Genomic DNA, 26,883 nt, shown 5'->3' with positions numbered 1-26,883 from the left:
AGAAAGCATGAAGATTTGAAAATGAACCTTAAAAAACAAGGAAAATATGGTCAACAAACGCATGAAAAGTGCTCCACATCACTTGGCATCAGGGAAATACAAATCAAAGCCACAATGAGATACCACCTCACACCAGTCAGAATGGCTAAAATTAACAAGTCAGGAAAAGACAGATGCTGGCGAGGATGCGGAGAAAGGGGAACCCTCCTACACTGTTGGTGGGAATGCAAGCTGGTGCAGCCACTCTGGAAAACAGCATGGAGGTTCCTTAAAAAGTTGAAAACAGAACTACCCTATGACCCAGCAATTGTGCAACAGGGTATTTACCCTAAAGATAAGAATGTAGTGATCTGGAGAGACACATGCACCCCAATGTTTATAGCAGCATTGTCCACAATAGCCAAACTATGGAAAGAGCCTAGATGTCCCTCAACAGTTGAATGGATAAAGAAGATGTGGTGTATATATACAATGGAATACTATGCAGCCATCAAAAGAAATGAAATCTTGCCATTTGCGACGATGTGGATGGAACTAGAGGGTATTATGCTGAGCGAAATGAGTCAATCAGAGAAAAACAATTATCATATGATCTCTCTGATATGAGGAATTTGAGAGGCAGGGCGGGGTGGTGTTGGGGGTAGGGAAGGAAAAAAACGAAACAAGATGGGATCAGGAGGGAGACAAACCATAAGAGGCTCTTAATCTCACAAAACAAACTGAGGGTTGCTGGGGGGTGGGAGGCAGGGATAGGGTGGTTGGGTTATGGGCATTGGGGAGGGTATGTGCTATGGTGAGTGCTGTGAATTGTGTAAGACTGATGATTCACAGACCTGTACCCCTGGGGCAAATAATGCACTGTATGTTAATAAAACAAATAAACAAACAAATAAATAAGTAGAAAGAAAACTAAGGGAAGTGTGAGAAATAAAAGAAACAATATTGTAGAAAGGGAAATGAAATTTGAAGCAATATGTTAAATTAATAAATACCAGGGGCAGTACATAAAGAGAAACAGAAAATGGGAAGGAGGAAAATTTTAATTTAAAAATATGAAAGAAAGGAAAAAGGGTTTTAGAGCAATTGACACAGAACTTCAGCAAAGTGTCTCTGTGTGTGTGTGCATTTGTGTGTAAATTCCTGAGGAAGAAAGCTAAAGCTGCTGAAGAGAACAGAACAAATATAAAGAAATAATCACTGAAGAAAACCATTGTGAAATAAAAGACAACTTGAAGTCACATATTGAAAGAATATACGATATAGCCTGGAAAATCAGCCCAGAGTTGATATTCTGGTAAAATAATTAGAACTAAAGGAAAAGAAAAAGGAATTAAAAACAAATATTCAATAACAAAAAGTGTAAGAGTCTCAGTCTCTCTCTTTCAAAGACTATGAAAAAAGTCATGCTCCAGGATTCATTTTGAGGGGTAGCATTAGCTGAGTGTCTTCTGGGCTCCTGCCAGTCCTTGGGCAGTTGGGGCCCTAGCCTAGCCCTGGGACCTCACCCTACGATGTTCTTCCAGCAGAGAGCAATGCAGCCAACACAAATTTGTGCCCTTTATACATTCCATTATGTGCATTCATGCTTGATCAAAATGAAGGAGAGTGAGGATCTGAGAGAAGACAACCTAATGCCTAATCTCAAGGATAAAATGATACATGCAGATATAGTGCATTCATAGGCAGTAAAAAATGAAAGGTTAAACCAGGGCTATGCCTGCTGTTTGTTGGCTAATCATAACCATAAGGTACCAGGAGGGCAAATGGAAAGGTGGTAAAAATCATTTCTGTGTTAAGATCTGAAGAGCTCTCCCAATGCTAAGAGGAAAAAATTTCTCTCAATGATAGATGAATTCCATTATTAGACATTCATTCCTTTGGTTTAAGCTGTATCCTTGGCACATTGGAAATATTCAAAGTACTTGGCTACTATGACAGAAATGCTAATAGCACACTCAGGGTCCTTTTAATCTTCTCAGTTATTTGGAAAACTAAGGCATAATTGTTCCCACACTTTCTTAAAGCTGCTGTCTGAGAGCAAATTTTCTCCAATTAAATGTCTTTTGTGGAATTGGAAGGCAGAACTATAGACGTTACTTTTTTTTTTTTAACACTTTAGTTCCTTGTGTGAAATTCCATTCTACTTAAAACACCTATAAGTAGCTTTTATTTATTTTTTTTATTTTTTAAATTCTTTTTTCTTTTTTTTTTAATTTTTTTATATTTTTCAGCATAACAGTATTCATTATTTTTGCACCACACCCGTTGCTCCATGCAATCCGTGCCCTCTACAATACCCACCACCTGGTGCCCCCAAGCTCCCACCACCCACCCCTTCAAAATTCTCAGATCGTTTTTCAGAGTCCATAGTCTCTCATGGTTCACCTCCCCTTCCAATTTCCCTCAACTCCCTTCTCCTCTCCATCTCCCCTTGTCCTCCATGCTATTTGTTATGCTCCACAAATAAGTGAAACATATGATAATTGATTAATGATGCTCAGTTTTAAACGTTAAAAGTGTACAAGTTGCTTTGTTACAATAAAACTAAATGTGTACACAAAAAAAAAAATCGACAATTACTGCAGGTATGATGAAAGCCAATCATGATCATGCTGTGTGTGCATGGGATCCCATGAGAAGCCCAGAGAAGTTTCAAGATTTGCCTGTCTCAGAGCGACATGTACAAAGAACGATCTAATTTGGCTTCACTTGATAATTAGGCATGAGCTCAGTGGGAAATGGTTTTGATTCATTTTCTTCTCTTTATTTCATTCAAGAAGGTTGAGAAGATAGTCGGGCACAGAGAGGATCCCTGACTCGCTGAAACTCCCAGTTCTCCACTCGCAGCAGGACAGGAAAAAGTAAGTGGGGACTCCAACGCCACCCAGACAAAACCGGAGACAGACAGGACCCAAGAAGAGCAACTGACGGTCCTTCCGTTTGTCCTCCGTGGACAATGGCCAGAACACTTGAGGCACAGACTTCAGACTACCTCAAATAGGACTATTAGAGAGAGCCATGGTCCTTCTTGGGAGTGGTGGGGGTCTTACTCTGCCCAAGGCACCGGGATGGTGAAGGCATCCATCACACTCATGAACATAGTCTTGTCAGTGATCTGGGTGAGGCACGTGGAGTCCCAGTTATACTTACACATGCCTTCCACCAGGGTAGGTGTTCTCTGACAGTGCGTAGAGAGCTGGAACTGGCTCCTAGGAAGGTGATCAGGAAGTCAGTGGCCATCTTCTAAATTTCTTTGAGAATGCACTTCTGGGTTTGTTTGCCTTGCCCTCCAGGAAGCAGTGTTTACCAGGCTTTGTGAAAGATGATCTTGTAAGACCTGGTGCTGGCTCTGGTCTAGCCCTGAACCTGTGTACACAGGCACCCGCAGCTGGGAGGAACATTGCTCTATTCCTGCAGCTGTGGTGGTCGCGGCTACCAGGCAGAAGACAGGCAGCGGGGCGCGGGGAGGGGCGCTGGCGGGGAGGTAGTGCCTGAGTCCCGATGGGGATGGAGTCCAACACTGTGAACCTCCTCACACCAAATGATGAAATAAGTTTACAAAACCAAGAGCAAATTAGTCAAACGGCTATTTGAAAATCAGTATTTTCCTTGGCGAATTATATATTAGAGCGTGTTCTGTGTAGCCTTAAATTAGAGAGGTTCCAAGATAGCCCGACATAATCTAAGCAGCCCGCGCGCGTGAAGGTCTAAACTTCCTAGAACTCACTCGATAAATCAAGGATGGACTCAGAAGAGAATGGTTTTGCGGTTCACACTAGGACGTCTAAGAACCCGCCGCCCTGCCAGTCCACCACGAGGACAGTGAGTCTTACACACCCGATCCCCAGTCCCGAACTTTCTCCCTCACGGTGGGGCAGCACCGGGAGTTAAGATGGAAGAAAGCTGCACACAGGCATCTCACAAAGTAAATGTCTTTGACGGTGGCCACTAAATTAGAAGGGAAGGAGATGTGACCCAAGGCAGCTGTGCACTATGAAATGCAAAAGCTTCTGGGGACTGAGGAGAGGGGCGCATCGTTGCCTGGATCACATACGAAGAACCCGGGCATGATTTCCGCTCTGCCTGGGAGACATACATAACTGGGGTCTCTGCCTGCCTGCACAGCCCCGTGATGTCGTCTCCCACCCACTGCACCTACAATACCATGATTGCCGCGAGGACCACCGCTGCCGCGGGGACCCCGGCTGCCGCCACAGACACGGTTCTCCCACTATGGCCCCCTTGCCGCCGCGGTCACGTTTGCCGCCTGGGGAGAGTATGTGGAGGCTGAGGCTCACATGCTGCACGCACACTCCGAGATCCAGGGAACAGTAAGAACCTCTTTCTCTGCACTCTTTGTGCTGAGGGAAGCAAGTCAGGACCTAGGACCGCCAAGCAAGCAGGGAGCGGAAAGATCATGTTGGAGGGGTCCTAAAGCCCTCCATCTGGCGGGTCCTGGAGCGAGTAGAGGCGCCACATGAGAGAGCACACTTACAATTGAGAGTGATATGATTTCAGCAGATATCACCATGCCCTGTGTGTATGCGATCCCGTGAGAGAGACTCAGAGCATGAGCCTCGTGACCCCATGTCGATGCCCCGTGTATTGGACCCCGGCACCGGCATGTGCTCCGTGAATGCGCACCCGTTTGGAGACAAAATGAGTTTGTGTGAAAGCTTTGCGTATGAGCTTAGTGTCTGTGCGGATTCCTCAGTACCTTCAAGCCTGCTCCGCTCTCTAGTGAAGGAAGGAAGTGCGGGGGAGGCGGGCACAGGGCTGGGATTGCCGGCCACTTGGGACAACTTGACAAACAGCAGCCGGAAACAAGGGGCAGCTGGGCAAATGGCTCTAGCGTGGGGGGGGGGGGGGAGAGCCAGAGGTGATGGATGGCAGGAGAGGGAGACCAAGGGCTAGAAGTCCCTTTGGAGGCTTGGGAAGCAGCGGTGCCTAACACCTTCAGGCTCAGGCCCAGGAGGGCTTCCAGTCTTCCTACCCGCACGACAGACCACCCAGCACGATTCCAGGAAGCCACACAAGGTGGGAAGCCGGAAAATGGTGATTTTGACTTCACAGAATCCCTCTCTGGGCCTGAGCTCTCTAAATCCCTTTGGGACGCCTGGGTGGCTCAGTGGATTAAGCCGCTGCCTTCTGCTCAGGTCATGATCTCAGAGTCCTGGGATCGAGCCGGTATCCGGCTCTCTGCTCAGCAGGGAGCCTGCTTCCTCCTCTCTCTGCCTGCCTCTCTGCCTGCTTGTGATCTCTCTGTCAAATAAATAAAAAATCTTTAAAAAAAAAAAAATCCCTCTGTAACTGGGGTACCGGCACATGGCTACTAACGACATGTTCTGAAGCCAGGAATATATATGGTCCCCATTTCAAAGATGAGGTGCTGAGGAGTTAATTGCCCTTAACTGTACCCCCTGGAATTAAGTTCTATGGACAAAGTTCTTGAGATCGCTCCCATCTCTTGCTTCCCATGTGCTTTGCCCCTTTGTGATTCCAGCTGCCCAAATCAGACACCCTGTTTGTGCCCAGAGTCAAAGCTGCTGCAAGTTTTTAACTGTCCATGCCTCACTTGGATGGGGGATCTAGGGTCAGACCTGGGGAGCTGGGACGTCTTGCTTCCTGGATATTATCCTATAGGACTGCACCGCTGGGTTGGTGAGGGGCACATGTTCATAACCCAATGGAACTAAACAGGTAAAATTTACCTTGACGTCAAACCACCCTCAGCTTCCTGCTCCTATTCAGGGTATTTTCCTGGTCCCCACCATCCCTCTCCCTCCCTCCTCTCCCATCAATGACCTCAATGCAAATACAAGTGGGATGGTCCTGCGGAATGTTCTAGGTTCTGGACGCAAATGGGTGACACAATCCATCATGGTACGAGATCTGTTCTCTCATTGGTTGCTCAGAGCTCCAGGACCACCCCAGACCCAGAGCATCAGGAATAAGAGCTGCTGCTGGTGCTCGGAGGCAGCAGAGCCACTGCTCCGCTCAAGAGTCCCTGCGGCTTCCACAGCGCCACTGCCTGACGCCAACGCTGCCACAGCTGCCACCACCTGGGCTCCAAGCCACCTGCTTCCAGGTGAGTTCCGAGATTCCCGCTTCGCTGTGTGAGTCTATCTCTCCCTCTTCTTCCCTCTCTCTTTTGCACTCGTCCTTCTTGTAGCTGCTCTCCGTTACTCCAGGATTCATCGCAGGCTCCTGCCTCAGGTAACACTGGCCAGTTTCAGTCCAGGGACTTCCTGCTTCACTGCGCACTGAGACCCACTTCAGTTCGCTGTTCTTGCTGCACGTGCGCTCGGGACACTGGAGCTCCACAGATGCCGTGTGCACAGCGGGGCGCAGGGGTGCTCACGGACCTGTTTGTGCCTAGTGGCCCCTGGGAAGTCATTTCGGAACTTTGGCCAGCCTCGGTGGGTGGCAGATAGGCTCAAAGACCGAGAGGAAGGCAGCCTTGGATAGCAAGCCCTTTTAGTGAGTTCTGGGACATTTTCCGCCCTGCTTTAAGTCCTAACCCCAATTTAGGACTCTGCTAAGCTGGTTCTTGCAGGGAATTCTTTGCCAGAGTGCGGAGCAGGTAAGCAGAATTTGTTTCTTCAGTTTCTCTAAGATTCCATTGGTACAGATAATTCCCTTTTATCGACCTCCCCATAACCCACCAGGTAAGAGCAAAAGCCCCACACAGGGAGGACAGTTCTGGGTTGTGATAAGAGAGCCGCTTGGTGACAGGGTGCTCAGTGGAGACCTGGCCAGGATGTGACTTTGAGAGGGTGCCCGGTGGTGGGGAGGGGGCTACCGACAGAATCCTCTTCACCCAGTGGTCTGCTAGGATAGCTCAGCTGTTACTCTGCTGTCTTTGCTAAACTATGCATGCTACAGACTCACTGGATCTTTCAGCCATCCACTTTCTTGGGGAGGAAACAATCATAAAGGGAATGACATGACCAGCCTGAAGCCGCCATCCCAGGGAGTTAGAGGTAGAAGCAGGACTGGAGCCCAGGTCCTTGGGCTCACAGAATTCAGACTGGTGCAGAAGGTGACGTCTTTCTTCTCTTGCAGAGAAGCATCATGGGCTTCTGGAATTTCTCTCCTTTCCTGGTTCTCAGCATCCTGGCCCTGTACCAGGTGGGCGTCCTCCAGGCAGCACCATTCAGGTAAGACAGCCCTGCCAGGAGTGCACGCCCCCCCCCCCCCACTGCCCCTGGGATCAGACACTTCTGTACTCTGATGGGCTAAAAGGTTAACCACCAGCTCTCAGGGGGGGAAAGTATGCATGTGACCTGCATAAGGGTTATTATAAAAATTTTATGCTACAAAGATATTCTTAAAATATCAGCTTAAAATCAAAATGTATATTCTATATATTACTGTGTAGTTCATATATTTTATTGACTCTTACAGAACAGCCATGGCTATTGACCTAATATTTGTATCTATAGCCAACGAATTTATCTAATTAAAGCACAATTTGATAAACAAAGGACATACTAATCTAATTTTCCACTGATTTGTTCTTATTAGGTTTAATATGAGACCTCTTAATCTAATTTCTCACCCTTACACAAATATTTTGACTCAAACTGTTTTATAACAATGCTTAATAATGGCTAAATTTAACACTAAGCTTATAATATTCCTGAAAAATCTCACCATCAGTTTCATGACCCTACATATTCTAGTTCCAACAGTCCATGTCAAGGTCACTCTAGTGCCTGACTACCGGTGAATCAATGTTTTTCGAAGGACATTGGACTCATGCCCTGACCACTAGGATTTGGGGTGGCCACATCCTTAAGGAAATCACAAAATACAGGAAAATAGCCTGGCCACCGATCCAGGGGAGGTGGTAGACATAGGCTCAGAGCCCCTATTGACCTTCATCCCCCCCGTAGACCTGCCTCAGAGAACTCTCTGGAACCCCCTATACTCACTGAGAACGAAGTATGCCTCCTACTGACTGCAGTGCTGAGTGACTATGTGCGCCTGAAGGTCCGTGAGCTGCAGCGGGAGCAGGAGACTGACAGCTCCAGGTGAGGCTCCCCCAGCCCCGGCTCAGCTCAGGGCATCTCCTCCCTCCTGTCATGCCCAGGAAGGCATATCCCAAGAGGTAAGAGAGAACACAGCTGGACAGGTGGCCAGCATACTGCCATGGTTCACCTCTGCCTGGGGCCCAGGATTCTAAGGCTCCCTTGACAATAGAAGTCACAGAGACGATGGTTAAGGCTCATAGAAAAAGATCCCTTTCTGAAAGTAGTTAGGGAAGGTATGAAATCCCCCACTCTGGCAATTGGGCTGGCAGCACTGAGGGGACTTCCTGGGATCGGAGGAGTTAGGACCAGTAAGTGTGAAGCTGGCAGATGGACCACACGTATCTCAGGTTTAGAATTAGGCTTCTTGGACACTGGCACATGGCATTCATTCATTGCACGTTTGCAAGGTAAAGCCAAAGGCCTTTCAGAGGGTGGGGTCGGGTAGGGCACTGTCTGAGGTAGGTCTGCGGTCTGAGGTGTGTCTGTGGAGACACACACATTGTCATGGGGCCAGATGCACTGCCCCTGCCTCCCCTCCCTGCGTCCCCTGAGCTTGGAGCACACACCAGTCCTGGGCTGGCCCGGGCCCCACCAGGTCAGAGGCATGAGATGCACAAGCAGCTACCCTGCAAATCTCAGTGCAGAGCATGACGACTGACAGTTTGCAGCATGAGGAATGCTAGAGAAGGCTACCCCTTCCCCACCACAGCCCTTCCCCACCCTGCCCTGGCTCAGGAAACCTCTAGGTTCTCCTAATGGAGGATTGAGTGCTGCACGGCTGCCTGCCCCTCCCGCCTCTGCTCCAAGTGCCCCCTCCCTGGTCTAACCTTCTGCATGATACCCACAGGGGCAGACCCAGGCTGTGGTACCACCTGGCATGTCTTTTCCCTGCAGCCTGGACAGCTTCCGAGCTAAGCGGTGCAGTAATCTGAGTACCTGTGTGCTGGGCACATACACGCAGGACCTCAACAAGTTTCACACGTTCCCTCAGACTGCAATTGGGGTCGGAGCCCCTGGCAAGAAAAGGGTCATGGCCAGCAGCTTGGAGAGAGACCACGGCCCTCACACGGGCATGATCCGGGATGCCTACCAATCCCCTCCCTCAACTTTCTAATTTCCTTTCTTCCTTCCTTCCTATATCATGATACATGTGGTCCTCTCTGGCTGCTGGTGTCAGTAGCTTTCTTTGTGGCAGTGGATGTCTGGAACCTCAGATGGGAGGAGAGCAAGATGTTCAGGCCAGAAGAGAACCCCCCGGGGAAGAGATGGGGGGGCAGCCTTTGACTCCCCCGAGGAATCGTAGCCCAGCTTCTCAGTCCTGCTTATGAATGTGTTTGTCACTGGGGAATAAAAGTGCATTTGTAAGAAGACCTGAGCAGTGGTGGTTATTGCCCTGGGCCACAGCACAGGCTTCTCAGACTCAGAGACCTGTGCTTAGAAGGAGCCTTAGCCCCGTGGTAGCTGGATCCAGGGCATAGTGAGTAGTCCTGTGACCAACATCCAGTAGCTGGACAGGAGCCGTGCAGAGCAGGTAAGCACCTCTGGGACCCAATGTTATACTTCCTCCTCCAGGTGAGTCTGGGGAATTTTCCTATTTCTAAGAAGGGATATTGGGTACCATTGAGTGGGCTGTGGCTTCTAGACAGTCCTTGAGTTGGGGTCAGTGTGGGGCTATAATCCTCTCTCCTAAGCCTTGCTTGCTTTTTAGTTTACTTATACAGGATAAGCTGTTACAGCTCTGTGTTCCCTGGCCACTCACCCAGAGCCACTTTGGGCTTCCTCACACCCCTGGGAATGTCTGTGGGAGTGATCATGGTATTTTCCCCATAGCCTGTGTATTTCTGCAGTGAACACTGTGATTAGGGGAAAGCCGTACCATTAACAGGTGCCTCTCAGAGCAATCATTTTCCCATGACTACCCCATGGGGAAGATAGAATCTCTCTCTGACAGCCTCTCACTGATGGGCTCCTTTTCCTCCATCCTGCACACCAGCATCACTGCCCAGGAGAGCCCCTGCGACACCGCCCACTGTGTGACCAAGAATCTGGAAGGCTTGCTGGCCAGAGCTGAGCGCATGGTGAAAAACACATTTGTGGCTGCCAGTGTGGACCCCGAAGCCTTTGGCCATCGCCACGAGGAACTTGGAGCCTAAGAGCTGAAAGGGATCCAGGAAGAATGTGAGGTGGGAGGATGGGAACCCAGGTATCTGGGTGGGAGGATGGGAACCCAGGTAGTGCAGGGGTGCAGTCCACACATTAAGCCTCTGAGAGCCCACATATTAGAAAAAATCTACAAGGGAATGTCCCCATCCCAGCGTCTGCAGAGAGAACAGGGAAACTCCTGGAATTTAGGGTCACTCCCCTCTATTTGAGCAGTATCTCCCTGTGAAAACTGAGATCATCTGCCAGAAAAGATCAATTTGTTTATTTAAATGACTGTCCCTGCATTTATAACTGTGATTATTCTACCTTTTGAGTTTGAAAGGTAATGACATGCTTTGGGTGTAAACACTATACTGTCATGTACGTCTGAATTCAGAGCCGACACTTGGAATCATGAACTGATCTATTAGCTGTACAACCACGGGCCAGACATGTTTTCCGAGCCAGTTTCTCCATCTGTGAATCAAGGGCAACAATAGCATCTACTTGCTAGATTAATATAAAGACTGAATGAGATAATAGATGTCAATATTTTCACAATTAATGAGTTACTAAATTCTGGCTATTTTTTTTTCTAGGTCACCATGAAGCGAACTCTATTTCCTTTAATTTAAAATGAATGCAACTCATAGGATAAGGAGCATGGAAAACACACACATCTGCATGCTTAATATTAAAAACATTCTTGTCTGAAATAAATTAAATCTAAATAAAAAGAATAAAATTATTGCAATTACCTAGTGTGCATCTTTTTGTATGACAGCATGTCTGTATCTGGTAGCAACGATGGGCCCTGTGAGCCAACCCATGGATGTTGACAATCCTGTAAACCCTCAGGGGCATGGGGAGTAGCTGCCTGGTGGGTGTCTGGGGGCACATAATAAATGCGGGGCCTGCATGGAACTCTGAGAAGAAATGTTGTCACTGGTGAACTTCATCACGATAAGAAAGGGTTTCTGACACATTTGAGAGGAGTCCCTACTGCTATTTATGGTGTTTCTCCCCAGAAAGCCTAAAGACCTGTGAACGCTTTGTCGAGGCTGACCATGAAGCACAGGCAACATGCTTGGGATGGGATGGGTCCTCAGTATCCCTTTCTGGAATTAGAACTCTATACATCTCAAAGACAATTCCCCTTTATTTGCAGAGTTCCCTGGTCCCCAGCCTCAGAGATTGTCTGTGCACTTCCTCTTGACTCAGGTTTGCCCTTGCCCAGCCCTGCCTTTCCTCCCCATCAGCACCCCTCCTCCTCCCCATAGCCTGCAAAGTCCTTGAGAAACAGTGGCTCAGAGTCTGAGATGCTGCCACAGACTGACAGGCCAGGAAAGGTCAGCAGGTACCATTCAGTCCAACTTTTCTTATCTTCTTGGGTGTGGAGAAGAAAAGCATGTTGCTCTAAAGCCCGTACTATGTTTAACAGAAACATTCATACCTTTAACAAGTACTCTCGAATGGCTGCATGCCTAGGTGTCCTTTGCTCCTTTGGCCTGGACTCCAAAACAAGGTCTGTGAACCTAAACCTGACCTGTGGCCTAGATCCACATGCAGCCAACATCAGCTAAGATCGTCCTCATCCCTACTACATGCCCATGACCAAGAAAATAAGCATTTGCCTTTGTAAAACCCGAAGGTTTTGAGGTTGTTTATATGTAATACTGCTGTGACAAAAGCTGACTGGTATATAGGCTTCAGAAGTGTTATAAAGTGAATGTGTTCCCTCACAAACTCTAACCCCCAATGTGACTGTGTTTGGAGACAGGGCCTGTAGGGAGCAGCTAAGATTAAGTGAGATCCTAGGCATGCGGTCCTGATCTGATAGGACAGGTGTCCTTATAAGAACAGAGAGTGATCAGAGATCCCTCTCTTTCCCTCTCCATGCACACGCATAGAAGGGGCCTGATGGGGACACGGTAAGTACATGGCCATTTGTAAGACAGAAAGCGAGACTTCACCACACGGCAACGCTGATGGGACTTTGATCTCACAAGTCCAGCATCCAGAACTGAGAACAGTACGTGTCTGCTGCTGAGCTGTCCAGCCTATGCTGTTCGGTAATGACTGCCAGACTAATACAGGGGTCATTCGTTGATGGAACTATTTTTGGTACCACAGGTTGTTTTTCCTCTCACTGAGAATTGGACTTTGTGTTGATTTGCTCAATGTCCAAATTAGCAATTTTATTCGATTCTTTTTATGAGTTCATTTGCATTTTGTCTCCCTAAAATTGACTTAAGGAATATTCACTGTGGTTGGTTCAATCTCCTGCTGCTGAAACTGGATCATCTGTACTGTAGATAATGAAGTGGTTTTCTCTCGTACTGAATACATACATCATACTATAGAACAATGAGTATAGATATATGTACCAACCTGGAGCAACCTCATATATAATACTGAGTACAAAATAAAGCAAGTTTCGAATGACAGATACCAGATGATACTATCTGTTTTGCATTTAAAACATGTCTAACATTACTGTACAAAACCTACACATGTATACAGTCATTCATAGGGAGAACAAACATTACGTTCTAAAAAAAAGTAACTTTATAGGGTGAGAACAAAATGTCAATAAGAAGGGTGTTTAGTCGGCACCCAGGATAGTTTTGTTTTATTGTGTAAGCTGGGTAGTTGGAATATGTGAATGGTCACGATATTTGTGTTTAGTAGGAAAGAATTTCGTAAGTATGATTTACCTTAATTTACATTAAGGCAACTGTTGTCAATTTTTTAAATGTATGAATTTTAAATACCCAAAGAGGATCTGTTCTATTCAATGGAAAGCATGAAAAAAAAAAAAAATCCAGTGAATGCACAATTGAGAAAAGATGGCAGTAATAAATACTCACATAGCTTTAGAATAGTGGTATATTAAAGTCACCAATTGAGAGCCAAGACTATCTGCTGCATCTTTTTAAAGAATACAACAATATTTTTTCCACAAGAGAAACATTTAGAACAGAAGGACTCAGAATTGATTAAAATAAATGGGTAGTAAAAGATAAGTGACAAATATGAACAAAAATAAATTGAAATAAGGTCATAATCTGGGATCAAAATTGAATTCAAGGCAAAAAAAATTTATTGGAAATGGAAAGGTGTCATGTGATGGGAAAAGGAACCAAATGTCAAGAAGATACATCGGTAATACACACACATGCACCCAACAACATGGCCTCAAATTATGTGAAACAAAACCCGACAGAACTGCAGGTGAAATATGTGTATCAAGAATTCTTGTTATGCAATTAATGCACCCCGCTCAATAAGCCATTAGCTTTTGGAATCACCTTCAAATGCATGGTTCAAAGCTGGCTCTGCAAATACTGCTGACACTATGATAGGTTTGAGAAAACAGTGTTTATAACCACAAAGGTGTGATAGAGCTTATTAGTAATAAGATTATGTCTACTTTTCCCAAAACCATTTATGAAATAAACCAGCATGTATCACATTGATTTTAACACCAGCCTTATACGCTAGTCTCCTTCTGGACTTCTTTTCTTCTCCACTGATAACTCTCTATATTCTAGTAACACGGTTTCATTACGAGTAGGATAAAGGTACTTCAGCTTCTCTTTTTCAAAATGCTCTTGGCAATTTTTACACATCTATTCTTCCAGAAGGAAGTTAGAATAATTGTCAATTTTTAAAAACCCTGTTTTGATTTTGTTTGGCATTGGACTTTCCAGGTAGACAATTGTATCATCTCTAAATAATAGTAAATCTTTGTTCATATTTTTGTTCTTTTTGTATCATGTAGAACTTCTTTACAATGTTGAGGCAAAAATGATTACAGTTATCCCTGATGATGAAGGGTATTGATTTCAAAAGGAGTTTCAGTATCATCTTAAGAAAATATCTTTCTTCTTATTGTATATTAAGAGAGTTTTTGAAAATCATAAATGAATACTAAATTTTATCAAAATATCTTTTGGTACTAACGATGATCTTAGGGCTTTTCTCCTCTGACTTACTATTATGATAATACATTTCCAGGCATAGAAATTCATAATAACAATTAATATTTTTGAGTACTTACTACATGTTAGGCTGTAGTAAATGCTTCACAGAATTAATTAATTAATTAGTTAATTAATCTTTATAATGATTGCATAAATAGACAGTTTCATAGTTCCATGTTACAGATAAAGAAACTGAGATACAGAGACATTAAACAGGTTAACCAAAGCCATATGGTTATTCGATCCAAATCAACATGTAAAACTATTCCTATTTCTAGGCTATCTGGCTCCAGAGTCAGGGGTCTTAAAGCCCTATACTTCTTTGTTTTTTCAGTGTTCCAAAATTCATTGTTTATTCACCACACCCAGTGCTCCATGCAATACATGTCTTCCTTAATACCCACCACCCCCATCCAACACCTCATCCCTCCCTTCCAAAACCCTCAGTTTGTTTCTCAGAGTCCATAGTCTCTCATGGTTTATCTCCCCCTCCAATTTCCCCCAACTCACTTCTCCTCTCCATCTCCCAATGTCCTCCATGTTATTCCTTATGCTCCACAAGTAAGTAAAACCATACAATAATTGACTCTCTCTGACTATACTGCTTCTTGATAAACTCTACTTGGTCAGACGATAGTGTTAAAATATCCATCCAAATTCCGGGTTCTTGTGATTTATTAAGGATTTTGTCCTACCACTGTTAAGTTTAATATTGGAGCTATGCTAATATCATCAAATGAATTAAAGCAAACTTTTGAATTTTTAATATATTTCAGGTCAGCAATAAAATCTCTCTAAGCTTTAAGTTTCATATAATTTACCTGAAACTTATTTACAGAGTTCCTTTAGGTTTTAGCTTTCCTCACAGAGTTCTTAAGGTTTTCAATTTCTGCTATGGTTATTCTACTCTATTGCTACTCTATCTATTCTTGACTTACATATATTTCTGTGAAATTTTTTTTTAATTTTTTGCATGCATTAGCAAATTGTCTTTTTTTATAATTTAAAATCTTATATTTGACATTATATCTTTCTTTTCATTCTGAATGTAGTATATCTGTATCTTCCCTTTTTTCTTTCCCTCACTTACTTTACCAGAAAGTTCTAATTGAACTTTTCAGGAAAGAGCTTTAATATTTTTCAATTCTGCCATTTCTTCTTTTTTACTCATTAATTTCTTTGCTGACCACTTAACTCCTTCTCCCTCATAATTGTTGGAAAGTTCATTGAGCTGGTCTCTTCCTAGATTTCTGAGTTGAATTATTAAATTAAATTGCATATATTCTCTTTGTCCTGATCATTTCTATTTTAACCACCTCTTCCCACCCCCACTGATTCTTCCTGATCCAAGTTTCCATCATGTTTTATATGAACTAAAACAACAACCTCCCAACTGACCTCCTTGTTTCTACCCTTCTCATGCAGACAATTCTGGAGTGATCCTTTTAAAATATAAGTCAGAGTGTGTCTATCCTCTGCTCAGAACCTTCCGCATTTTCCCCTTCTCACTCAGAGTAACAGAGCCTACTCTGCTTACAATGCCATGCCCCCAGAGCCTGCATGACTGACTCCTTCCCTTCCTTCAGAATTCTGGTGAAACATCACCTTCTCAGGACTATCTTCCTTGAGTACTGTATACAAAATGACATTCCTCTTTGAACATTCTCCATCCACCTTATCAGCCTTATTTTACCCAAAGAATTTATCACTGTATGTGATAATATATTTATAGGGGGGTTTTGTTCGATGTACTTCTACCAGCATGTAATTTTATGAAGGAAGTTAGATTTTTTTCCATCTGTACCCTGGAGCATAGGGTACAGTGTAATCCTTCAATAAATATTTGTTGAATGGATAAATAAATTAGGAAACTGTTAGGTTTTTCTCTTTCTTTTTTTTCCTTAAGATTTTATTTATTGATTTGTCAGAGAGAGAGAGAGAGCAGAAGCAGGGGGAATGTCACACAAAGGGAGAAGCGGGCTCCCTGCTGAGCAAGGAACCCTATGTGAGACTGGATCCCAGGGAACTGGGATCATGACCTGAGCTGAAGGCAGATGCTTAACCAACTAAACCACCTAGGCATCCCATCTTTGACTTTATCTTTAACCATACATCATGTTCTGAGATGTGAAGTTGCCATTTAAAAAATTGCCTAATTTTTCTTTTGATATCTTTTATAACTCAAAAGTAATTTAGTAGAGAAATTTAAAATTTAAAATAGCTTTTAAAGTTACTCTTCAGTTATTTAGTTCCAGGTTTTTTTGCACTGAGGTTTGATAGAGATGGTCTTTATAATTTTGTGCTTGGGAAATTTGCTGAGATTTTCTATAGGCTTACTATGTGATCTTTTCCCACAAATGCATTAATGACAACAGAAAATAGAGTACTTTTCCTAAGGTAAAAAAAATTTTATATCAATATCTAAGTAACTAGCTATGATATGTAATTAAAGCAAATAATTATAATATTCTTATATATTATTTTTACCTGGTTAGTTGATCTTGCAAGGACAAAGAGAAGGCAATACATTTTCTAAGTATTATTTAATTTCTGTGAATTCTCCTTTGTATTCCTAAAAATGTTTAGTTTACATATTATAATTTTTTTCTTACTTTAAAAATCACCATTCATAAAAAATTTTTTATTAATCACCATTCATGGGGTGCCTGGGTGGCTCAGTGGGTTAAGCCTCTGCCTTTGGCTCAGGTCATGATCTCAGGGTCCTGGGATCAAGCCCCACATTGGGCTCTCTGCTCAGCAGGGAGCCTGCTTCCCCCTCTCTCTCTGCCTGCCTCTCTGCCTACTTGTGATTTCTGTCTGTCAAATAATAAATAAATAAAATCTTTTATTTTTAAAAAAAACATTCATGAGGTAAAAATTATATAACATTAAATTATACACACAAATTATATTTCCATGAGTTTTAGCAAAAGTGTTCCATAAAACCTATATAATTATCCCACAACAAAAGATATAGAATATTACCATCATCCCAGAATGTTTCTCATGCCACTTTGAAGTCAATCTCCCCCAAACCCCTATACCTCATACAATCACTGATGTGATTTCTATCACTGTGGATTCATTTTTCCATAGACAAATGATATGTCCTCTCTTGTATCTAGCTTCTTTCACTCAGCATAATGTTTCCGAGATTTATTTACATTGTTGCATATATCAGATATAACTATCTGGAGAGGTTAAATGTGTATTAATTGGTTATTAAAGTTCAAGGATTGGAGTGAAAGAGTTAAGTAATATCCCATTATGTACCAAAATTCACCGGGTGGAGATATGTATTATTTCTACTTTGGGTTGTTATGTATGACACTCTTATGAACATTCTTGTACAAGTGTTTCTTTGACAGGTTGAAGTCATTTCTCTTGCATAAGTAGCTAGAAATCACATGGTAAATGCCTGTTTTAACTAAATTGACTGTGCTGGTTTACAAATGGCTATGCCATTTTATATTCTCCCAGCAGAAATTTATGATCATTTGCCCTGTTTCCCATATCCTTGACAAGGCTTGATATTTTCAATGTTAGCCATTCTTCTAATACTATAGCAGTACCTCATTACAGATTTTCATTTTTATTCTCCTAATGATTGTTGATAACTGAGGACCTTCTCATGTACTTATTAGTCATTTTTTTTACTTTCTTCTATAAAGTTCTAGTTTCACTCCTTTGCCCATTTTTAATTGAGCACAGTATCATCTTGAGTTGTAAGAGATCTTAATGTATTCTAGATACAAGTCCTTCTCCCTTTGGGAGACTATTTCACTCAGCTGCTCAGACTTCTCTCTCTCTCTTGAAATGCCATGAAATGAGGCCACTCAAGCAGGCTATGGAGGTGTCCATGTGCCAAGGAAAGGTCTCTAGCCAAGAGGCTGTGAAGATGGAGGCCTGTCAATGACCAAGTGAGAGAGCTTAGAGGTGGCTTCTGCAGCCCCATTTGAGCCTATATCTGACTCTAGAGCCATCTGAGAGCTGGACTGCAACCTCAGGCAAGATCCTGAGCCAAAACTACAAGCTGAGCCTCTCCCAGATAGCATACTCTCCAAATCTGAGTGAGGAAGTAAATATTTGTTCTTCTGAGCTGCTAAGTTTTTAGGTAATTGGCTACACAGCTATGGATAACTAATATCCATCCAAACCATGACAATTCTACTCAACCCTAGTTTTGGGAAAGCCTATTCAGTGGAGTTGGCTAGACATGCAGACCTGAGTTCACACTGGAAGACACAGTTCCCAGAAAGGATGCACTCTCAGAATTGTTTCCCATGGTTCCCAAGCCCCAGTCAGATTAGGAATAATGGCATAAGCTTCTTTTACTCCAAACAAAATTAAGTCCTCTATTCTTTCTTGTTACTGATGTTTCTTATGAACATCACTTACCTCTATCTGAGTTCTTAATGTTCTTCATCCTATAGCTACTGGTTCACATTATTCTTTCTGCCTCTAAGATTTTCATGGTGGGTAGAAACCATTAAGTCCACATAGACCAACCCACATTCTTGAATGTCTTCTATAACACCCCAAGTATCCTAGCTTATTTTTTTGAAATTTTGATACCACTATCTTCTGAGATAGCTCATTCTATCTTTGGATCACTCTGACTCTTAGAAAATGCCTCTAATAGTGAACAGAATTCCGTTGCTCTGGTCTCCTGCTTCACTTGCTTCTCAAAAGATTCATCCTTGGGCAGATTCTCCAGGGAGCATTGGCTGTGACTGGGAACACAGGTCTCAAGGAATGACTGGTTAGCAATTCTTGGGATTTAAAGCAGATTATATTTTCTTTACTGAAAATTTCCTAGCCAAAAATAAATAAATAGATAAGTTCCTAGCATGACTTGACCCGAATTTCTTTTTTTTTTAAGATTTTATTTATTTATTTGACAGAGAGAGAGATCACAAGCAGGCAGAGGGGCAGGCAGAGAGAGAGGGGGAAGCAAGCTCCCCGCTGGGCAGAGAGCCCGATGCGGGGCTCGATCCCAGGACCCTGAGATCATGTCCTGAGCCAAAGGCAGAGACTTAACCCACTGAGCCACCCAGGTGCCCCTTGACCTTAATTTCTAAGAGCCATCTTATTACCTGGATCCATCCTAGACAATTAACAATACATTCTCAAGAATGTCCCTGGGGCTTTTCATTTTGATGAAGTCCCAAAAGTTTATTCTGGCTTTTGTTTCCTTTGCCTTTGGAGACATATCTTGAAAGAAGTTGCTGTGGCTGATATCGAAGAGATTACTGCCTATGTTCTCCTCTAGGATTCTGATGGATTCCTGTCTCACGTTGAGGTCTTCTATCCATTATGAGTTTATCTTTGTGTACGGTGTAAGAGAATGGTCGAGTTTCATTCTTCTACATATAGCTACCCAGTTTTCCCAGCACCATTTACTGAAGAGACTGTCTTTTTTCCACTGTATATTTTTTCCTGTTTTGTCGAAGATTAACTGACCATAGAGTTGAGGGTCCATATCTGGGCTCTCTACTCTGTTCCACTGGTCTATGTGTCTGTTTTTATGCCAGTACCATGCTGTCTTGGTGATCACAGCTTTGTAGTAAAGCTTGAAATCAGGTAACGTGATGCTCCCAGTTTTATTTTTGTTTTTCAACATTTCCTTAGCGATTCGGGGTCTCTTCTGGTTCCATACAAATTTCTGGATTATTTGCTCAAGCTCTTTGAAGAATACTGGTGGAATTTTGATTGGAATGGCATTAAAAGTATAGATTGCTCTAGAGAGTATAGACATTTTAACGATGTTTATTCTTCTGATCCAAGAGCATGGAATGGTCTTCCATCTTTTTGTGTCTTCTTCAATTTCTTTCATGAGTGTTCTGTAGTTCTTCGAGTACAGATCCTTTACCTCTTTGGTTAGGTTTATTCCCAGGTATCTTATGGTTCTTGGTGCTATAGTAAATGGAATCGACTCTCTAATTTCCCTTTCTGTATTTTCATTGTTAGTGTATAAGAAAGCCACTGATTTCTGTACATTGACTTTGTATCCTGCCACATTACTGAATTGCTGTATGAGTTCTAGTAGTTTGGGGGTGGAGTCTTTTGGGTTTTCCATATAAAGAATCATGTCATCTGCGAAGAGAGAGAGTTTGACTTCTTCATTGCCAATTTGGATACCTTTTATTTCTCTTTGTTGTCTGATTGCTGTTGCTAGGACTTCTAATACTATGTTGAACAAGAGTGGTGGAGTCAGCATCTTTGTCGTGTTCCTGATCTCAACGGGAAGGCTGCAAGCTTTTTCCCATTGAGGATGTTATTTGCTGTGGGTCTTTCATAGATAGATTTGATGAAGTTCAGGAATGTTCCCTCCATCCCTATACTTTGAAGCGTTTTAATCAGGAACGGATGCTGGATTTTGTCAAATGCTTTTTCTACATCAATTGAGAGGACCATGTGGTTCTTCTCTCTTCTCTTATTGATTTGTTCTATCACATTGATTGATTTGCAAATGTTGAACCAGTCAAGAAAACAAAGAGACAACCCACGGAATGGGAAAAGATATTTGCAAATGACAGTACGGACAAAAGGTTCATATCCAGGATCTATAAAGAACTCCTCAAACTCAACACACACAAAACAGATAATCGTATCAAAAAATGGGCAGAAGATATGAACAGACACTTCTCCAATGAAGACATACAAATGGCTATCAGACACATGAAAAAATGTTCATCATCACTAGCCATCAGGGAGATTCAAATTATAACCACATTGAGATACCACCTTACACCAGTTAGAATGGCCAAAATTAGCAAGACAGGAAACAACATGTGTTGGAGGGGATGTGGAGAAAGGGGAACCCTCTTACACTGTTGGTGGGAATGCAAGTTGGTGCAGCCACTTTGGAGAACAGTGTGGAGATTCCTCAAGAAATTAAAAATAGAGCTTCCCTATGACCCTGCAATTGCACTACTGGGTATTTACCCCAAAGACACAGATGTAGTGAAAAGAAGGGCCATCTGTACCCCAATGTTTATAGCAGCCATGGCCACGGTCACCAAACTGTGGAAAGAACCAAGATGCCCTTCAACAGACGAATGGATAAGGAAGATGTGGTCCATATACACTATGGAGTCTTATGCCTCCTTCAGAAAGGATGAATACCCAACTTTTGTAGCAACATGGACGGGACTGGAAGAGATTATGCTGAGTGAAATAAGTCAAGCAGAGAGAGTCAATTATCATATGGTTTCACTTATTTGTGGAGCATAACAAATAACATGGAGGACAAGGGGAGTTAGAGAGGAGTAGGGAGTTGGGTGAAATTGGAAGGGGAGGTGAACAATGAGAGACTATGGACTCTGAAAAACAATCTGAGGGTTTGAAGGGGCAGGGGGTGGGAGGTTGGGGGAACCAGGTGGTGGGTATTAGAGAGGGCACGGACTGCATGGAGCACTGGGTGTGGTACAAAAACAATGAATACTGTTATGCTGAAAATAAATTTAAAAAAAAAGGGATGAATACCCAACTCTTGTATCAACATGGATGGGACGGGAGGAGATTATGCTGAGTGAAATAAGTCAAGCAGAGAGAGTCAATTACTATATGGTTTCACTTATTTGTGGAGCATAAGGAATAACATGGAGGACATGAGGAGATGGAGAGGAGAAGGGAGTTGGGGGAAATTGGAGGGGGAGATGAACCATGAGAGACTGTGGACTCTGAGAAACAAACTGAGGGTTTTGGAGGGGAGAGGGATGGGGGGTTGGGTGAGCCTGGTGGTGGGTATTAAGGAGGGCGTGTATTGTATGAAACACTGGGTGTGATGCATAAACAATGAATCTTGGAACACTGAAAAAATAAAATAAAGTTTAAATTTAAAAAAAAAAAAAAAGAATGTCCCTGGGGTAGGAAGTAAGGCTCTTCAATTATTTGGATCCTCAGATATTTCTGTTCTTGGTGAAACTTGTCTGGATATTCCTGTAGCAGTTGCATGTAAGCAATATGTAGAGCTAAAAAAGGTCTTGTCCTTGTCTCTGACAGGGCCCTGAGCCAAGACTGTAAATATGGGCTTCATCCCTCCTATTCAGTCTTGCCAGGACAATGATAACACTAATTGTTTCCATAAAGAGGGTAGTTTTAGACTTCCTGGAGAGAATAGCTTATCTGTAGATCAAGGAAAATTGTAGGTATCATTTTTTGCCTTCATAAAGATAATCAACAAAGCCCTCAATATAGTCCACAAAGCTATATATGATGTGGCAACTAACTATTGTTCCAGCCTCATTTCTCACTATGCTCTCCCTCTTACTCTGAGCTCTAGTTACACTGGCATTCTTTCAGTTTGTCAGAATCTGCATGTTCTTCCTACCACAGGGCTTTTCCACATGCTGTTTCCATGTTCCAGAGTGCCCATAGCTTCCCTATTCTCAATTAATTCTAACTCTTCTTTCAGTTCAGCTAAGCATTGCTTCCTCAAGGAAGTCTTCCCAGACAACCACCCACTGAGTCTAGGTTATAATTCTTTATTTCATTTCAAAGACTAAATACACCTTTCTTTCATCTCACTCTTCCAGTTGTAGTTTACACACTTATTAGCATGATTAATTGATTAATGTCTATCCCCCTTAGACTTAAAGTTCCATTCACATAGTAGCTGCGTCCATTTTGCTCTCTGTTGTAGCACTTAACACAGTGTCATGAGGTCATAAGAGTAAGACCCTCATAATGGGTTATTGCTATTATAAGAAGAGTCACCAGAGAATTTGATCTTTTTCTTTCTTTCTCTACCATATGAGCACACAATGAGAAAAGGTGGCCACCTTCAAGCCAGGAAGAGAGAATTCAAGAACCTGACCATGTTAGCACCTTGATCTCAGATTTCCAGCCTACAGAACTGTGAGAAAATACACATCTGTTATGTAAGCTCCCATTCTATGTATTGTGCCATAACAGGCCACAACTCAGAGAGTGGTGATACAAAGATGAGCAGGAAAGGCATGGCCCCTATACTCATTGGCAGATAAATTGGGAAGATTGATATCAAACATTAATATAAAATATGATTATTAACAGTAAAGTACAGTGCAGCATAGGTATATGTGAAGAAGATACAGCCTAGTCAAGAACTAGGGAAAGAGCTCCCTTAAAAAAGAACATTTAATTAGAAATCTGAAGATTAAAACACTGTGGTGAGCAGTGGGGGAAGTAAGGAGCATTCAGGTGTAGAGACCAGAAGCACAGGCATAGAATCAGTGACATAATGGCACCTACTCATACCAGCTAATTCAAGCCATTGTTAACATCTCTTCCCAGCTCTGTGTTCAGTGATATCTCATTGGTAGCTGGAAACCAGACATGCTGGGGATATATACACAGAGAAAATTTTGCCAAATTTGCAAATCAGGATTATTCTTCCCAGAGAGCCATCATTTGTAAAATATTTACCACACCTAGCTGCAACACATGTTCAAGAAACAGGGAGAATATTAAAGTTGGAGCACAGAGAGTAAAAGACAAAGTGGAAAGACATGAGGCTAGACTGAGACTTCTAGGGATGGTGCCTGATCATTCATTTAAAAAAAAAATATATATATATATATATATATATATACATATATACACACACACACACTTACTCAGTTCTTGCAAACAAGTAAGAATCACTGGGTTAGATTTAGAGGACCTTTTAACCTATGGTAAAGACCTTTTAATCTATAATACTGTTATAGTAATTCAAAGAGTAGGACAGGATTCTGGGAAGATGACAGAGTAGGAAGCATTGTCCATTAACAGGGAATTGGCTGAATAATTTATAATACATAAATATAATTGAATATAATGATGAAAATGAGGAAGATTTAGTCAGAAAATGACATGGAAAATATGACAAAAGAATGTATGAGAAAGAAATTTAAAAATATAAAAAGTTAATAATCCAATGAGTTGATTTCACTGACCCTTAATATGTCATAACTCTGTAATTAAAAAAGAAAAAACGTGGATTTAGGATATTCTTTATAGAGGTTCTATTTATGATAAATGTCTGTTTTCTTTGTATCTTTTGAAATATTTTACCCTCCTTGAGCATGCATGTGCATGCACCCATGCATATGTTGAAATTTTATTTTCCTTCTAACACTGTGAAGATGCTATTCTACCATCTTCTGACTTTCACTGATACATTTACAAAATCAGGTAACTCTTTAAGTGGTATTTGTTTGCAAGTCCTCTGTATTTTCTCTCTGGTTGCTCTCAAGACCTTTATCCTTGGTCTTTCACAATTTTTGTTAATTGTATCTAGGTTAGCTTCTTTTTATTGATCCTCTTTGGAATTCCTAGGACTTCTTGAATTTAAAAATACAAGAACTTTTATGAGTTCTGGAAAATTTGCATCCATTAGCATCCCAGTATTGCCCCTCACCCATCTTCTCTATCCTCTCCTCCTGGTACTTGATTAATTACCTATTAAACGTCACTCCATCTCCCAAGCTTCTTAACTATTACAGTATTTTCTATTTCTTGGTTACCCTACTGTGTCTAGGGAATTTCTTTAAACTTATCTTCCTGATAACCAATTCTATCTTCACATTTAATACTCTATTTTACCCATCTATTGATTTTTTTTTTAGTTTTAATTATTGTGTTTTCTTGCTGCTGCAAATTCATATGCTGAACTTGTAACCACGTATAGGACTGTATTTGGAGAGAGGGCCTGTGAGAGAGTGATAAAGGTTGAATTGAAGTCAGAGGTAGAGTCCCTAGTCTGACAGTGTTGTTGCCTAAACACCAGAAACACTAGAGCTCATTCTCGCTGCCATGTGAGGACACAGCAAACCAGGGGCTGTCTGCACCAGCCAAAGGCTGCACCAAAGGCTGTCTGCAAACCAGGAAGAGAGTTCTCACCAAGAATCAAATTAGCTGACACTTTAATCTAAAGTTCCCAGCAACCAAAACTTTGAGAAAATAAATTTCTGTTGTTTAAACTAACCAGCCTGCGGCATTTTGTTATGGTATCCCAAGTTGACTAATAAAACTCTTAACATAATTTTTTAATTAATTTTAAAATATTGAATAAATGTATTTTGAAACAATAATTTCTGTATTTGCATTCTTTCTGGGTCTGATCCCTTGGTTTCTTATTTCTGGTGACTCTTAATTATGATGATTTCTTTCATGAGTATTTTGTGATTTTTAAAAATTTTTAGTTTGTATTCATTGGTATTTAACCAACAGGAATTTTTATTGGGGTTTTTAAATCTCCAAGAAACAATTTACATTCTGCTGTTTGATGTCTGGGGACATGACCAGTTGATGATAAATTTAAACTGGATTTCCTATTTGGTTAAGGGAAATTTTCTTTGTTTATTCAGTTTAGCCACTCTTTTTTGAATCTGTTGAGCTCCCACAAATACTGGATGATTTTGTTGTTGTTGATTTACACATATACTAATCAACACTAATTAGTGTTGGAAACTCATGTGGTATCCCCCAGTAAGTATGTAGGTCATTATTTGACTTATTTGAATGAGGAAGATTTCTCTAAGTAAATAAAGATATGTGTGTAATTGTAGGTATGAAGGGTAGGCGGGCATAGACCCACAGTAGATGTTCCAACAGAGTGTGCCAATGTGCCTCATAACCTGAAAGCTGAAGTAAAACATTGTCCTTGAAATTTTCAAACTTTGAGTTTTCAGATCACGTATCTTTTATCTTTTTCTCAGGAGGCACTGAAATCTTCCCACCCTAGGTCTTTTTCATGAATCATGAAGGGAAACAGCATGCCAAATGTAACCTGTGTATTTGACTTATTAAACATGGTATACATCCAAATTTTCTCTGCATTAAAGTTATTCAATCTACTCTAATGGCCCTCATATTAGAGTTATGTCTAGTCATAACAGACAACAGCTTTAAGTCATTAGCTTGAATTATAGTGCTTGTTAATTTTCATCATTAAAGACTTGGACTTAGAGAGAAGGCCTCTGAATTTTGCCAATATATCGTAAAATGGCTGCTTTTCATGTAAGAAAACTATAAACTTAGAAAATTATAAGGAAACATAAAATAAGAGAAAAAGGAGAAAAAGTTAACTGATCATGAGTGATGATCCAAAGTGGTTCCATATTGGTCCACCTCTACCCCCTGATCTCTGTCTCTTATTCCTATCACAATTTATTGGTCTTAGGATAATGGCATAAAAAATTTGTTTTTTTTTTATTTTCAGCATAACAGTATTCATTGTTTTTGCACCACACCCAGTACTCCATGCAATCTGTGCCCTCTCTAATACCCACCACCTGGTTCCCCCAACCTCCCACCCCCTGCCCCTTCAAAACCCTCAGATTGTTTTTCAGAGTCCATAGTCTCTCATTGTTCACCTCCCCTTCCAATTTCACCCAACTCCCTACTCCTCTCTAACTCCCCTTGTCCTCCATGTTATTTGTTATGCTCCACAAATAAGTGAAACCATATGATAATTGACTCTCTCTGCTTGACTTATTTCACTCAGCATAATCTCTTCCAGTCCCGTCCATGTTGCTACAAAAGTTGGGTATTCATCCTTTCTGAAGGAGGCATAAGACTCCATAGTGTATATGGACCACATCTTCCTTATCCATTCGTCTGTTGAAGGGCATCTTGGTTCTTTCCACAGTTTGGTGACCGTGGCCATGGCTGCTATAAACATTGGGGTACAGATGGCCCTTCTTTTCACTACATCTGTGTCTTTGGGGTAAATACCCAGTAGTGCAATT

General features: G+C 42.0%; 1 protein-coding gene across 1 annotated transcript; it reads left to right on the top strand.

The window, feature by feature from the left end:
* Nucleotides 1–5,915: 5,915 nt before the first annotated feature.
* On the top strand, nucleotides 5,916–10,924 carry LOC125079009 (calcitonin receptor-stimulating peptide 2-like). The gene is made up of 5 exons (XM_047692330.1): nucleotides 5,916–6,088; nucleotides 7,066–7,162; nucleotides 7,901–8,036; nucleotides 10,030–10,214; nucleotides 10,778–10,924. The coding sequence occupies exons 2-4, from the start codon at nucleotides 7,075–7,077 to the stop codon at nucleotides 10,187–10,189; spliced, it is 384 nt and encodes a 127-aa protein (XP_047548286.1). The 5' UTR covers nucleotides 5,916–6,088; nucleotides 7,066–7,074; the 3' UTR covers nucleotides 10,190–10,214; nucleotides 10,778–10,924.
* Nucleotides 10,925–26,883: the final 15,959 nt, after the last annotated feature.

The sequence above is a fragment of the Lutra lutra genome, chromosome 10, assembly GCF_902655055.1.
Source record: "Lutra lutra chromosome 10, mLutLut1.2, whole genome shotgun sequence".
Taxonomy (NCBI): domain Eukaryota; kingdom Metazoa; phylum Chordata; class Mammalia; order Carnivora; family Mustelidae; genus Lutra; species Lutra lutra.
Note: the sequence above shows the minus strand (reverse complement) of the source record. Positions and strands in the feature narration are given on the sequence as shown.